General features: G+C 46.3%; 1 protein-coding gene across 1 annotated transcript in view; it reads right to left on the bottom strand.

The window, feature by feature from the left end:
- Positions 1-16617, bottom strand: part of LOC143984317 (major histocompatibility complex class I-related protein 1-like) — a 95068-nt gene that overhangs the window by 68042 nt on the left and 10409 nt on the right. The window contains exon 2 of the mRNA XM_077484563.1: positions 7601-7852. Coding sequence (XP_077340689.1) covers positions 7601-7852 — 252 coding nt within the window. The remainder of the gene's footprint in view (positions 1-7600; positions 7853-16617) is intronic.

Genomic DNA, 16617 nt, shown 5'->3' with positions numbered 1-16617 from the left:
GCGGAAAAGGAGGAGGCAGCTGAGGAGGAGAGGGAGGAGGATGGAGTAGGAGGAGGAGAAGAAGAGTCAGGCCTGCATGCAATCCGTGGCGGTAAAACCAAATCTACACGGGTGCCACGGGTTACATGCTTGACGGCCGTCAGAAGGTTCACCCAGTGGGCAGTAAAACTGATATACCTTCCCTGCCCGTGTTTGCTAGACCACGTGTCTGTGGTCAGATGTATCTTGGCACCGACACTGTGTGCCAGAGATACATTCACTTGCCGCTGAACATGGCCATATAGCTCTGGGATGCCCTTCTCTGAGAAATACTTCCTTCCTGGGACCTTCCATTGTGGTGTTCCAATGGCCACAAATTTGCGAAAGGCCTCCGAGTCCACCAGTTTATATGGCAGTAGTTGGCGGGCTATGAGTTCTGACAAGCCAGCCGCCAACCGTTGGGCAAGAGGGTTATCCGGCGTCATCATTTTTTTACGCTCAAACATTAGGCCCACGGAAGCCTGCCTTTTTGCAGAAAAATGTGAGCTTGGCGTGATGGAAGGTGGAGTGGAGGACAATTGTGAGGAGAGAGGAGAAGGAGAAGTAGAAGACGAGGCTGGACGGTGAGAGCCTGCAGTGTGGCTTTGTGTGTTCCGTTGCTCCCACTGGGCTCGGTGATGGCTGCTCATGTGCCTTCTTAAGGCGGTCGTCCCTAGGTGAGTATTGGGCTTACCGCGACTAACGCGTTGACTGCAAAGATTGCAGATGGCAACGCTATTGTCAGCAGCGGACACGTTAAAAAAAGCCCACACTGCGGAGCCATGTGCCGGTGTCCTGGGAGCGCCAGATGTGACCGTACATGGTCGATGACTCGCTCCTGATACATTTGCAGTCTGCTTTGTCCCTGCTGTGCAATGTAAGTCATTGCTGCTTCTCCTCCCTATCTGCTGGTCCATATCTCCCTCTGAACTCCCCTCCTCTTCCTCTCTTGTGGGCACCCACGTGACATCACTAGACACGTCATCATCAACGTCACCTTCCCCACCGCTATAAGTAGAGTAGGCAGCAACACCGGGGACCAACCTCCTCCTTGGGCTGATCTGGGTACTGGCGTCAGACTGCTGAGTAGCGCTTGTTGCTACCTCCTCTTCCTGATCCAATACCAAGAGTGGCTGCGCATCAGAAATGTCCTCTTGATATGGATCGGAAAATAATTCCAGTGACTCAAGCGGAAGGTATGTGGTGGTGGTGGTGGTGGTCGTGTTGTTGGTGGTAGTGTCTTTGGGGGTGCACATAGCAGAGAGTGAAGAAGAGGGTGCAGATCGAGAGGATGAGGAGGGTGCAGAAGAGTAAGGCTGAGCGAGCCACTCAACCAAGTCTGGTGCATCCTTTAAAGTAATTGAACGCACCTTCTGCAACTTCCCACTTTGGCTCAAGCCTGTTGCTCCTGCCCTACCCCTACCACCCCTGCGGAAGGGCCTGCCTCTTCCTCTGCATGTCATTTTTTAAATGACCCTGTGACAAAACTCTTAGTCCCTATACCGCTGAAGGACTGCTGCAGTATAGGTGAGCGGTCAGCAGTGGTGCACGTCAACCCTATCTATTGTGGACCTATAGCGGTCCTTACAGAACAGCAGACTGTACCGCACTCAAGCCTATGTACCGTAGCACCCTATACCAAGTTACCAGTCCTTATAAGAACTTTTGTGGACCAAGCAGGTTGTGTATTAGTGTTTAGCAGACTGTACGTCAGTCCCTATACCGCTGAAGGACTGCTGCAGTATAGGGCAGCGGTCAGCAGTGGTGCACGTCAACCCTATCTATTGTGGACCGATAGCGGTCCTTACAGAACAGCAGACTGTACCGCACTCAAGCCTATGTACCGTAGCACCCTATACCAAGTTACCAGTCCTTATAAGAACTTTTGTGGACCAAGCAGGTTGTGTATTAGTGTTTAGCAGACTGTACGTCAGTCCCTATACCGCTGAAGGACTGCTGCAGTATAGGGCAGCGGTCAGCAGTGGTGCACGTCAACCCTATCTATTGTGGACCGATAGCGGTCCTTACAGAACAGCAGACTGTACCGCACTCAAGCCTATGTACCGTAGCACCCTATACCAAGTTACCAGTCCTTATAAGAACTTTTGTGGAACAAGCAGGTTGTGTGTTAGTGATTAGCAGACTGTACGTCAGTCCCTATACCAATGAAGGACTGCTGCAGTATAGGGCAGCGGTCAGCAGTAGTGCACGGCAACCCTATGTATTGTGGACCGATAGCGGTCCTTACAGAACAGCAGACTGTACCGCACTCAAGCCTATGTACCGTAGCACCCTATACCAAGTTACCAGTCCTTATAAGAACTTTTGTGGACCAAGCAGGTTGTGTATTAGTGTTTAGCAGACTGTACGTCAGTCCCTATACCGCTGAAGGACTGCTGCAGTATAGGGCAGCGGTCAGCAGTGGTGCACGTCAACCCTATGTATTGTGGACCGATAGCGGTCCTTACAGAACAGCAGACTGTAACGCACTCAGGCCTATGTACCGTAGCACCCTATACCAAGTTACCAGTCCTTATAAGAACTTTTGTGGACCAAGCAGGTTGTGTGTTAGTGATTAGCAGACTGTACGTCAGTCCCTATACCAATGAAGGACTGCTGCAGTATAGGGCAGCGGTCAGCAGTAGTGCACGGCAACCCTATGTATTGTGGACCGATAGCGGTCCTTACAGAACAGCAGACTGTAACGCACTCAGGCCTATGTACCGTAGCACCCTATACCAAGTTACCAGTCCTTATAAGAACTTTTGTGGACCAAGCAGGTTGTGTGTTAGTGATTAGCAGACTGTACGTCAGTCCCTATACCAATGAAGGACTGCTGCAGTATAGGGCAGCGGTCAGCAGTAGTGCACGGCAACCCTATGTATTGTGGACCGATAGCGGTCCTTACAGAACAGCAGACTGTACCGCACTCAAGCCTATGTACCGTAGCACCCTATACCAAGTTACCAGTCCTTATAAGAACTTTTGTGGACCAAGCAGGTTGTGTATTAGTGTTTAGCAGACTGTACGTCAGTCCCTATACCGCTGAAGGACTGCTGCAGTATAGGGCAGCGGTCAGCAGTGGTGCACGTCAACCCTATGTATTGTGGACCGATAGCGGTCCTTACAGAACAGCAGACTGTAACGCACTCAGGCCTATGTACCGTAGCACCCTATACCAAGTTACCAGTCCTTATAAGAACTTTTGTGGACCAAGCAGGTTGTGTGTTAGTGATTAGCAGACTGTACGTCAGTCCCTATACCAATGAAGGACTGCTGCAGTATAGGGCAGCGGTCAGCAGTAGTGCACGGCAACCCTATGTATTGTGGACCGATAGCGGTCCTTACAGAACAGCAGACTGTAACGCACTCAGGCCTATGTACCGTAGCACCCTATACCAAGTTACCAGTCCTTATAAAAACTTTTGTGGACCAAGCAGGTTGTGTGTTAGTGTTTAGCAGACTGTGCGTCAGTCCCTATACCGCTGAAGGACTGCTGCAGTATAGGGCAGCGGTCAGCAGTGGTGCACGTCAACCCTATCTATTGTGGACCGATAGCGGTCCTTACAGAACAGCAGACTGTACCGCACTCAAGCCTATGTACCGTAGCACCCTATACCAAGTTACCAGTCCTTATAAGAACTTTTGTGGACCAAGCAGGTTGTGTATTAGTGTTTAGCAGACTGTACGTCAGTCCCTATACCGCTGAAGGACTGCTGCAGTATAGGGCAGCGGTCAGCAGTGGTGCACGTCAACCCTATGTATTGTGGACCGATAGCGGTCCTTACAGAACAGCAGACTGTAACGCACTCAGGCCTATGTACCGTAGCACCCTATACCAAGTTACCAGTCCTTATAAGAACTTTTGTGGACCAAGCAGGTTGTGTGTTAGTGATTAGCAGACTGTACGTCAGTCCCTATACCAATGAAGGACTGCTGCAGTATAGGGCAGCGGTCAGCAGTAGTGCACGGCAACCCTATGTATTGTGGACCGATAGCGGTCCTTACAGAACAGCAGACTGTACTGCACTCAGGCCTATGTACCGTAGCACCCTATACCAAGTTACCAGTCCTTATAAAAACTTTTGTGGACCAAGCAGGTTGTGTGTTAGTGTTTAGCAGACTGTGCGTCAGTCCCTATACCGCTGAAGGACTGCTGCAGTATAGGGCAGCGGTCAGCAGTAGTGCACGGCAACCCTATGTATTGTGGACCGATAGCGGTCCTTACAGAACAGCAGACTGTAACGCACTCAGGCCTATGTACCGTAGCACCCTATACCAAGTTACCAGTCCTTATAAGAACTTTTGTGGACCAAGCAGGTTGTGTGTTAGTGATTAGCAGACTGTACGTCAGTCCCTATACCAATGAAGGACTGCTGCAGTATAGGGCAGCGGTCAGCAGTAGTGCACGGCAACCCTATGTATTGTGGACCGATAGCGGTCCTTACAGAACAGCAGACTGTACCGCACCCAAGCCTATGTACCGTAGCACCCTAGACAGACCAAGTTACCAGTCCTGATAAAGAGCTTTGTGGAACAAGTGAGTTGTGAATGATTAGCAGACTGCAGCAGAAGGGCAGCAGTCAAGTATAATATTCTTTCTATATTTGGAAGAAAGAATATTATACGTGTACAAGCCTATTACCGTACCACTGATACCAGTCCTGAAAAGAACCTTTGTGGAACTAATAGTAACAGCAAGTCTTTAAAATTATCCTCACTGCCTGACACACTGCTTCCTGCCTGTCCCTATACAAATTGGCAAAAAAGAGTAGGCTGGAACGATTAGCTGGAACAGCTCTTTTGTGGACCTGATAGTAACAGCTAATGATGATGATGATGATGATGATGAAGAAAGACTAATCTGGCTGAGCTGTCCCTAAAATAGCAGCATACAGCGCTCTGTCCCTTTATCTAAACTGACAAAAGAAACTCAGGCTGCTGACCTAACACCTATACCAGTCCTGAAAAGAACTTTTGTGTACCAAATAGCTAGCGTTTTCTCTGTCCCTACTCCACACAGGATCCTTTCCCTACAGTGACAGAAGAAAGAATGTAAAATGGCCACCGGATCGGGTGTATTTATAGGTTAGGGGGAATGTCCAAGTGTCCATGAGCTGTCATGTCTCAATTGGTTGTCCTGTAACACATGATAAACGTGTCACGAAAGGTTAAAGTTCTTGTATACATTAAACACGTAAGTCCGCCGGGGCGAACGACGGAAAAAGGCGTTCGAACCCGCGGACGGCGAAAGTCGGAAATTCGCCGCGAAACGACCGCCGGGCGAACCGTTCGGCCATCACTAACCCCGGTGACCCCGCCCTCCTCTGAGACACGGGGACTTCCCTATGGCTTTCTCCATGTTGTCAGAGGAGGCTGGGTCATCTGTTTACATAAACGGTGACCCCGAACCCCTCTAACATCACCGGTACTAGGGGTATGTGAGGGCACTGGAGAGACTGCAGTGACCTCTTGTATCATGTCTGCAGTCTCTGATCATCTCATGTACTATATCTGCAGTCTCTGACCATCTCCTGTACTAAGTCTGCAGTCTCTGACCATCTCTTGTAGCATGTCTGCAGTCTCTGACCATCTCCTGAACTATGTCTGCAGTCTCTGACCATTTCCTGTACTATGTCTGCAGTCTCGGACCATCTCCTGTTTCATGTCTGCTAGAGCTGCACCAAATGTAAATTTTACTAATACTATTAGCAGTGTGTTTAAGTAAAAGATTATAGTGTATGAAATTACTGCGCTAACCCAAGTAGTGATAAAAGCAGCTACCAAAAAAAGTGACAATATTTTAGGAAAATGTATAACGAATTGTACCGCTAAAGTGATCCCAAACCAAAGTGCTATATGTCATACAGTGAGAAAAACATATACTAATATATTGTAACATACAATGGTATAAAACATGTATAGTAAAATGAAAATGTGCTAAAAAGGGAAAAATTTTAATTAAAATAAAAGTCCCAAAGGTCTGAACCAATGATGGATCACTATATCATGAAGTGAGTTCAAATGAGATAAAGCATGAAAATAATCCACCCTTGCAGTAGAATTGGTGTTCAGAAGTTCAGATGAAACAACCATGATTTTATTTTTCTTCCTGTCAGCATGAATCGTATACTCAGAACTCCATCAATCCACTCTCAAGAGACTTTGTAACCTTCCTCACATCATCCAGGTAAGTATTTTATATAAAAAAAACTCTTTAAAAAAGCAACAGTAAAAAGACAAAAAAAACATAAAAAACAAACATATCTTATTTAACCTATCCCAACCTCCACCTCCCAAAATTCCAAAAAGCATCTGCCTCCGCCACTCCCAACTTCTTCCGCTCATATAACACAACATGATACAATTTACTCAGCACCCACTCTGTACATTCTTCCTCAGACAGAACAAAATATCCTTTTCTATAGCCACATCTTGCTTCCCAAACCACCTCCTTCACAATTGCTGACAAAATCCACCCCCTCCTTTTCACAGCAAACCCACCACCCACCAGACCATACAAACATAACTCTTGTGTAACCTCCTTCACCCCCAACACATTTTTCACAAAACCCGCCAACCTACCCCAAACATTTTTAACAAAAAAGCTCTCCAAAAACACGTTTCTTACTCTTTCAATCGCACCACATCCTTCCCTTACACATCTCTCATTTCTCACCAAATCTCTCAATTTCCATTAAGGTAATTGTCAGCAAACACTCATGGAAACCCATCCAAACAAACAATCTCTTTCTGTTTGTTGGTCACCCCTTCCATCTCCAAGTTCCTCCAACATTCCTCCACCTGCTTCGGTTTTAAGTCAGCGATATTAGAAATCGATTCCTCCTTCCTTAGCCATCTGACCAGGATATTTTTAGCTACCGCACCAGTACCTAAGTCACTTAAACAGTTTCGTGCCATATCTTCAGTTTGGTATAATAGGGTATAATAGGGAGGGGGCACAAGAGCCATTGGTTTAGTAAGATCCCGTTTTCCCCAACCCCACGTCCCATGTTCTAGCATTTCAAGCATGATTGACTCACTGTCGCTGGCATGTGAGTCCACTTCATTCAGTAAATTTTCATTTTTTTAAATGTTTAAAAACTGTCAGTTTTGGTTTTCGGCTAAGTGCATCCTGCATTTTTGGTTTCAGTTTTGGCACCAACATTTCCATTCAGTGCACCCATAATTTTTTTCTTGTTTTTGAGTGCAATTCCACCTTAAAATCAATAAAGACCGCTAAGAGTCTTGTATGGAATTTTGGGGACCCCCAAACATTTTTTTTTTCTGTGATGTCTCCTTAAAAACCATACCTGGACTCCAGGGGTCTGTTATGGAATTTGGGGGACTCACATTGTTTTTTTTTTTAAGGTATTCTTCTGGTTACATTCAGTTGTCAGTCATAATCCCTGAAGAGGTTTTATATTCTACATGGCCTAGTTGCTTCAAAAGCTCAGACTGTTTGTATCTCTTGCTTTAATCAGGTCGTTTATTAGTACCATAAGCCAAACAAAAACCACACAAGCAAATTGGAGGGTTGCAACACAGAATATAATCACAAATGAGGCATCTTAATACTTACCATGTGTTTGATTTAAAACATCATTTACAAACTTAACATGATGTTTGTGAGCCAGCTGAGCATTTTGGAGATTTAAAGTGAGATCTATCCAGTATTCGGCATTAACATTCCCTTTTAAGCTGGACTGAAAAATACGGGTTTCATCGCTGTAACTTGCCAACTCCACATCATCGATATACACTTTAACGGAATATACTGGAGATCCAATAGGGTTGGGAATAATTGAGAGGTGACGTCGGAGGCTGTGTGATTCTGTAAAAGAGAGGACCTCATGCAAAAAAAAAGTGCCCAAAGGAAGAACAGTTTATTTGCAAATAGCAATCCAGTTCTCCCTTTCATAGTCCATTGCAGTACTGGAAAATTAAAAAGGAGAAACTGGTTTATTTATCAAGAACTGTTCTTCATTTAAACACTTTTCTTTGAGGCCCGGAGAAGCATTAAAACATCAGAAGTTGCAGGTCCACAGTTATATGGATAATTCAAATATATCACATATATTATATGCATAATATGCCCATGTCCATTTTAACCACTTCCTGTCCGGCCTATAGCAAAATGACAGCTGGGCGGTGGTTCAGTTATCCAACTGGACATCATATGTCGTGATCAGGATAACAAGCCAGCGCACGCCCATGGAGGCCCCAGCGATCTGTGGTGCGGCATGTCAGTCTGCGGCATGTCAGTCTGATACACCACAACTCCAATCTAGGTAGACGGAGACTCTTTACCACGTGATCAACTGTGTCCATCTGACAGACGTTAGTAGAGGAGAGCCAATCGGCTGCTCTCCTGACAGGGGGGGTCTGCGCTGATTGATTATCAGCCCCCTCAAGGATGCCCACCCAGGACCACCAGGGATGCCCACCACTGATGACCATCAGGTATGCCACCCATGGCCACCAGGGATGCCAATCTGTGCCCACAAATTATGCCAATCAGTGCCCATTAATAATGCCTGCCTGTGGCTCCTTATCAGTTATGCCCATCAGTGCCATCTATCAGTGTCCACCAGTGCCACCCATAAGTACCCATTATTGCATCCTTTCAGTGCCCAGTGTTGCCTATCAGTGCCCATCAGTGCCTATCAGTGCCACCTATCAATGCCCATCAGTACCACCCATAAGTGCTCATCAGTGCTGCATATCAGTGCCATCTCATTGGTGCCACCTCATCAGTGCAGCCTCATCACCACCAATCAGTGAAGGAGAAAACTTACGTATTTAAAAAAATTTAATAACAGTAAAAAATAAAAAAATGTAATAACAGTTTTTCAAAATTTGTTGGTATTTTTTATTTCTTTATCAAAAAATAAAAACCGCAGAGGTAATCAAATACCACCAAAAGAGAGCTCTATTTGTGGGAACAAAATGATAAAAATGTTGTTTGCGTACAGTGTAGCATGACAGCGCGATTGTCATTTAAAAAGTGACAGTGCTGAAAATTTACCTGGGCAGGAAGGGGGAGAATGTCCGATACTGAAGTGGTTAAGGAAATCATTACATACATATACTTTTATAAAATAGACATAACATTTCATAGCATTTAATAGAGCCTATTCGCGTACCTGACACTTTCCTTCACTGGAGTATAATCTCAATTTAGGGCTGTTTTATCTGCTTCACATATGAAGCAATTTCAAAATTATTCTCACACACTTTAAAATCTGCAGATTTGCTAAAAAAAACTACTTAAAACTCCCAAATAATTATATCGTTTCTAAAACTAGTGTATTTGTCGAATGATAGCATTTGCAATTTGTTTATGTTTCTCTGTACTTGTTAAACTGTTTATCCAATCTATAGTTTCATGAAAAAAATACAGTAAAATAAATTTTATTGCACACAAACACAATATAATACTAATGTATTTGGTAAAATATAAAAGCTGGGGTTGCACTGAGTAAATAGATACCAAACAGTTCAAGTTTTGAAATTGTGCACACCTATGAAATGGTGAAAAATGACAGTACTTAAAATTGTCTACAGGCAATGTTTTTACAATTGATCTATTTAGAACTAACAATGAATGATGTCCCTTGAATTATTGCTCTCTCTCCAACGTTCATGGCCGCCAGCAGTGGTTATTGTGTTCTGTCAGTGGGGAAGGCTCCCCAGTGTTTAACCACTTAACAACCGCCCATTGCCGATTAACGGCATCAGGGCGGTTGTTTAACTCTGAGAGGCCGTTAATTAACGGCCTCCCAGAATTCTGCTCTCGCGCGCCCCCTGGGGCGCGCACACGAGAGCATCCGTGACCGCTGGGTCCAGTGGACCCGGCGCATCACGAATCACGGTAAACGGCCGCTCATCGCGGCCGTTTACCACGTGATCGCTCCGTCAAATGACGGAGTGATCACTTGTAAACAAGCCGGCGTCATGTTATGACGCCGGTTCCTCCCTCCCCCTCTCTGTACCGATCGGTACAGCGGAGGGGGAAGAGATCGGTGTCAGCAGCGATGTGGGCTGCATCTGCAGTGCCCACATCGCTGCTCACCGAAAATTAACCCCTCAAATCCCTGCAAATACTCTGCATTACTCTGCAATTCCCTGCAAATACTCTGCATTACTCTGCAATTCCCTGCAAATACTCTGCATTACTCTGCAATTCCCTGCAAATACTCTGCATTACTCTGCAATGCCCTGCAAATACTCTGCATTACTCTGCAATGCCCTGCAAATACTCTGCATTACTCTGCAATGCCCTGCAAATACTCTGCATTACTCTGCAATGCCCTGCAAATACTCTGCAATGCCCTGCAACACTCTGCAATGCCCTGCAACACTCTGCAATGCCCTGCAACACTCTGCAATGCCCTGCAACACTCCGCAATGCCCTGCAACACTCCGCAATGCCCTGCAACACTCCGCAATGCCCTGCAACACTCCGCAATGCCCTGCAACACTCCGCAATGCCCTGCAACACTCCGCAATGCCCTGCAACACTCCGCAATGCCCTGCAACACTCCGCAATGCCCTGCAACACTCTGCAATGCCCTGCAACACTCCGCAATGCCCTGCAACACTCCGCAACGCTCTGCAATACCCTGCAACACTCTGCAACACCCGCCAATACCCTGCAACACTCTGCAATGCTCTGCAACCCCCGCCGATACCCTGCAACACTCTGCAATGCTCTGCAACCCCCGCCGATACCCTGCAACACTCTGCAATGCTCTGCAACCCCCGCCGATACCCTGCAACACTCTGCAATGCTCTGCAACACCCGCCAATACCCTGCAACACTCTGCAATGCTCTGCAACACCCGCCAATACCCTGCAATGCTCTGCAACGCAGTACTCTGCAACACCATGCTCTGAGATACCCAGCCATAGTCGGTGATACCCTGCAATACCCAACCATAGACATCTCCCGCCGCCCTCCGCCCTCCGGTGCTTCTACCGAATCGCTAATACGATCAAAGCCAGAATCTTTTTTTTTTTCAGGCTTCCCAGCTTAGAGGTGAGATGTGGGTCTTATTGACCCCACATCTCACTGTAAAGAGGACCTGTCATGCCATATTCCTATTACAAGGGATGTTTACATTCCTTGTAATAGGAATAAAAGTGATCAAAAAAATTATTTTTGGGGAAAAAAATGTCAAACTAAAATAAATAAAGTAAAATGAACAATAAAAAAAAAATGTTTTTTTTAAAGCGCCCCTGTCCCCATGTGCTCGCATGCAGAAGCGAACGCATGCGTAAGTCCCGCCCACATATGAAAACGGTGTTCAAACCACACATGTGAGGTATCGCTGCGAACGTTAGAGCGAGAGCAATAATTCTAGCCCTAGACCTCCTCTGTAACTCAAAACATATAACCAGTAAAAAAAATGTAAATCGTCGCCTATGGGGATTTTTAAGTAGCGACGTTTGCCGCCATTCCACGAGCGTGTGCAATTTTGAAGAGTGACATATTAGGTATCTATTTACTCAGCGTAACTTCATCTTTCACATTATGCAAAAATTGGGCTAACTTTACTGTGTTTTTTTTTTTTTTAAGCACAAAACAGTTTTTTTTCCAAAAAAAAGCATTCGAAAAATTACTGCGCAAATACCGTGCGAGATAAAAAGTTGCAAAGACCACCATTGTATTCTCCAGGGTGTTTGCTAAAAAAACATATATAATGTTTTGGAGTTCTATGTAATTTTCTAGCAAATAAATGATGATTTTTACATGTAGGAGAGAAATGTCAGAATTGTCCTGGGTGCTCCAGAACACCTGATGGCGCTCCATGCATGTTGGGCCTCTGTATGTGGCCACGCTGTGTAAAAGTCTCACACATGTGGTATCACCATACTCGGGAGTAATAGCAGAATGTGTTTTGGGGTGTAATTTGTGGTATGCATATGCTGTGTGTGAGAAATAACCTGATAATATGACAATTTTGTGAAAAAAAAAAAAAAAGTAAAAAGAATCTTGATTTTGCAAAGAATTGTGGGAAAAAATGACAATTTCAAAAAACTCATCATGCCTCTTACTAAATACCTTGGAATGTCTTATTTCCAAAAAGGGGTCATTTGGGGGGTATTTGTACTTTTCTGGCATGTTAGGGTCTCAAGAATTGAAATAGGCCGTCAGTCCTTCAGGTGTGATCAATTTTCAGATATTGGCACCATAGCTTGTGGACTCTATAACTTTCACAAAGACCAAATAATATCCACCAATTTGTACTTATTTTTACCAAAGATATGTAGTAGTATAAATTTTGGCCAAAATTTATGAAGAAAAAATTACTAATCTGCTAAATTTTCTAACAGAAACAAAGAAAAATTCGTTTTTTTACAGAATTTTCGGTATTTTTTCTTTTATAGCACAAAAAAAAAAACCCAGCAGTGATTAAATACCACCAAAAGAAAGCTCTATTTGTGTGAAAAAAAGGACAAAAATTTTATATAGGTCCAGTGTTGCATGACTGAGTAATTGTCATTCAAAATGCGAGAGCACCGAAAGCTGAAAATTGGTCTGGTTATTAAGGGTGTTTAAGTGCCCAGTGGTCAAGTGGTTAAACAGAACTTTTCAAAGGTGGTCAAAGGTCAGAAGAAGGCAAAGGGTGGTGAGAGGGATTGTAAAAAGTAATTAAGTTATAATGAGTTTCAGAGGCTTAGGCAACAGGCACCTACTAAATTCATTATGTCCCCTATCAAGGGCCAGTGTCCTGAGTGGAGGAAGTGAGTGGCTTGATATCTCTATTTCAGAAGAAGGCCACAAAATGGGCCATCAAGAAAACCTATAGAACGCTGGGGTATAATGGACAAAGATCGGGTTGTTAGGTCATTTTGCATGAAAGCCTGGACACATATTCTGATGGTGGGACCTATATTAGAATAGACCTTCAGAGATGTAGAGATGTACACCTCTGTATAAATGTAAATTGTCCCAAAAATGTGTCAAAAGTGTTCGATTTGTCCGCCACAATGTCACAGTCCCGATAAAAAGCAGGTCACCACCATTACTAGTAAAAAAAAATGGTAGGACATACATTTTGTTTGGGTACAACATCGCACGACCGCTCAATTGTCAGTTAAAGCGACACAGTGCCATATCTTCCTTGGTCAGGAAGGGGGTAAATCCTTCCAGGGCTGAAGTGGTTAAATGATGAATTAACCAGCGTAAAGTATGATGCAGAGATGTGAATTGGTAGAGAGAGGAGTTGATAGAGTAATTCCTGAGGGCGCCGTGTCCATTTTTTGTGTAAGGCCGCGTACACACGGGCGGACTGTCTGCCCAAACTAAGTTCGTCAAACAGTCGCTCAAACTTTTGAATGAACGAACTTGCCCACACACGGCACTTTTTGAGCAGACTAATACGGCAAACTAAGTTTGTCGTACTAAGTCAGCGCAACTTTTGAAATGAACGGACTCGCCCACACACGCGGAGGACAGTCCGCTCATTTCGAGCGCGTGTGAAGGTAGGCGGGGCCCGCGACGGAGACGTCGCGGGATCCGCCGCCTGGAATGAACTTAAAGGGGAAACCCAACGCCGAAAAAAAATCGGCGTGGGGGTTCTCCCCAAGTACACAACAGACCCTTGTCCGAGCACGCTACCCGGCCGGCCAGGAAAGGGGGGCGAGCGAGCGCCCCCCCTCCTGAGCCGTACCAGGCCGCGTGCCCTCAACATGGGGGGTGCCTTGGGGAAGGGGGGGCCGCGCGGCCCCCCCACCCCAAAGCACCTTGTCCCCATGTTGATGAGGACAAGGGCCTCTTCCCGACAACCCTGGCCGTTGGTTGTCGGGGTCTGCGGGCGGGGGGCTTATCGGAATCCGGGAGCCCCCTTTAATAAGGGGGCCCCCGGATACCGGCCCCCCACCCTATGTGAATGAGTATGGGGTACAATGTACCCCTACCCATTCACCTGTGGAAAAAAAGTACAAAAAAACACAACACAGGGTTAAAATATTTTATTGCACAGCTCCGGGGGTCTTCTCGTCGGACTCCTCCTCTATGTTCTTGTAGCTCTTTTGCTAGCGGAGGAGTCCGGCTTTCTTCCTCCCCGCTGCCGGCCTCTTCTCCCGGGCCACCGCGCCTTCTTATAGCTCTTTTACAGGCGGTGGCCCGGTCTTCTTCTTCTTCTTCTTCTTCTTCTTCCCGGCCGGAATGCCAGAGCCGTGCTGCGCTGCCACTTATATAGTGACAATGGGGCGGTGTCACATGACATCAACCCATGTGACATATACCATGTGACACCGCCCCATTGTCACTATATAAGTGGCAGTGCAGCGCGGCTCTGGCATTCCGGCCGGAGAGAGCCTCGTGTCAACATCTCCTGGAGAAGAAGAAGAAGAAGAACGGAAGGCGGCGGCGACAGAAGACCGGGCCACCGCCTGTAAAAGAGCTATAAGAAGGCGCGGTGGCCCGGCAGAAGAACCGAAGAGGAGGACAAGACCCCCGAAGTCGGGAGAAGAGGCCGGCGGCAGGGAGGAAGAAAGCCGGACTCCTCCGCTAGCAAAAGAGCTACAAGAAGATAGCGGAGGAGTCCGGCGAGTAGACCCCCGAAGACGGAAGACCCCCGGAGCTGTGCAATAAAATATTTTTACCCTGTGTTGTGTTTTTTTTGTACTTTTTTTCCACAGGTGAATGGGTAGGGATACATTGTACCCCATACTCATTCACATAGGGTGGGGGGCCGGTATCCGGGGGCCCCCTTATTAAAGGGGGCTCCCGGATTCCGATAAGCCCCCCGCCCGCAGACCCCAACAACCAACGGCCAGGGTTGTCGGGAAGAGGCCCTTGTCCTCATCAACATGGGGATAAGGTGCTTTGGGGTGGGGGGGCCGCGCGCTCCCCTGGCTGTTGAGTAAGGGGAAGATGGCCCCCACTCTGCTCCATAGCATTGGAGGGAGAAAGCGATGTCAAATGTCACTTGTGCCCAATGCTCTTAAATGGGAATTTATTTTTTTCAAATAATTTTTTTATTTTATTGCATTTTAGTGTAAATATGAGAGCTAAAGTATTTTTGACACCAGGTCTCATATTTAAGAGGTCCTGTCATGCTTTTTTTCTATTACAAGGAATGTTTACATTCCTTGTAATAGGAATAAAAGTGACCCAATTTTTTTTTCGTAAAAGGATAGTGCAAAGATAAAAAGTGAAATTAAATGTAGCACTGACCCCAAAAGAAGCCGCTAATTTTAATTATTTTAGGTCCACCGTTACCTCACTGTTCCACTGTGTCCGTCACAGGGATCCCATTGGAATGTTGTTCACAGATGTCAGCTCCAAACACTTAGGCTGCTTTCACACTGGGGCGGTGCAGGCGTCGGCGGTAAAGCGCCGCTATTTTTAGCGGCGCTTTAGCGGCGGTCTGCGGGCGCTAGCGGGGTGGTTTTAACCCCCGCTAGCGGCCGAAAAAGGGTTAAAACCGCCCGCAAAGCGCCTCTGCAGCGGCGCTTTGCCGGCGGTATTGCCGCGCTGTCCCATTGATTTCAATGGGTAGGAGCGGTTTAGGAGGGGTGAATACACCGCTCCTTCACCGCTCCAAAGATGCGGCTAGCAGGACTTTTTTTCACGGTCCTGCCAGCGCACCGCTCCAATGTGAAAGCCCTCCGGCTTTCACACTGGAGTGTAAGGGGCCGGTTTTTTTCAGGCGCTACACGGGCGCTATTTTTTAGCGCTGTAACGCCTGAATACCGCCCCAGTGTGAAAGCAGCCTTAGTCTCTTTTTCTCAATGCTTTTATTAACAAAATCAGATAGAGGGGTGGAGGGTTTGGGAAGATTCAGGTACCTTGCATTGCGGATCACGGGTATTTCTTTGATCCAGAGGACAAACAACTTCCACAAACAGGATCTAGCAACCACCGGATAGGCCTCTCTCACTAGCCGGTGCAATGCTAGGTCATAGTCTCTGCCACAGACTTGAAGAGTACAGTATAATCTTTGCACAATCCTCAGCCACAGGATTGTGTAACCAATAACTTTTGCAAAATCAAAGTACAGTCACACAGTACCAGTTTCTTTCAGCCAAGCCGGCAATACTGTGAGGTAGATTACCCGGGATGCATCCTCCAATTGAGTCTCCAGGCTCTTCTTGAGATACTAGCCTCGTTGCTTGGTCCTCTCTGAGAAAAGTCCTCCCCTGGTTTCTCCAATTGCTTGGCTTCTTCCCGCAGGCAAGACAGTGCAGGACCACCCTTGGATCAGTAGGCCCCAGAACTCCTGGGCCTACTTTCAGTGACGAGGCCTCAGGCCAGCCGGCCCCAAGACAGGGCAGGAGGACCATCAGGTCGGAGAACCCTGGACAACGGTGTCTTTTTTTGAACTAAAGTGGAGAGTTAATAACCAGGAGTTGTGCTTTTGACTGCTTCTGCTTGCAAGTGTTGTTTTTGGGGGTGTTTTTTCTTCCTCTCCTTCATTTGATACAGTTGCTAGCAGTTTTTAAAAGTCCTTTTTTCTGACACTTTTTAAAAAGCATTTTTTTTTCTCTCTTTCTTCCTGCTAATTTAGGGGGGGTTAATTGTTCACAGGTGTATAAAGGTAGTTATACAAACTCCTCAAGGAGCTTGCTCCCTGTTGGTGGTTT

Source organism: Lithobates pipiens, unplaced genomic scaffold (assembly GCF_037356315.1).
Source record: "Lithobates pipiens isolate NorthernLeopardFrog02 unplaced genomic scaffold, aLitPip1_a1.2 Scaffold_1, whole genome shotgun sequence".
Classification (NCBI taxonomy): Eukaryota; Metazoa; Chordata; class Amphibia; order Anura; family Ranidae; genus Lithobates; species Lithobates pipiens.
This window is presented reverse-complemented; position numbering and strand designations above follow the sequence as displayed.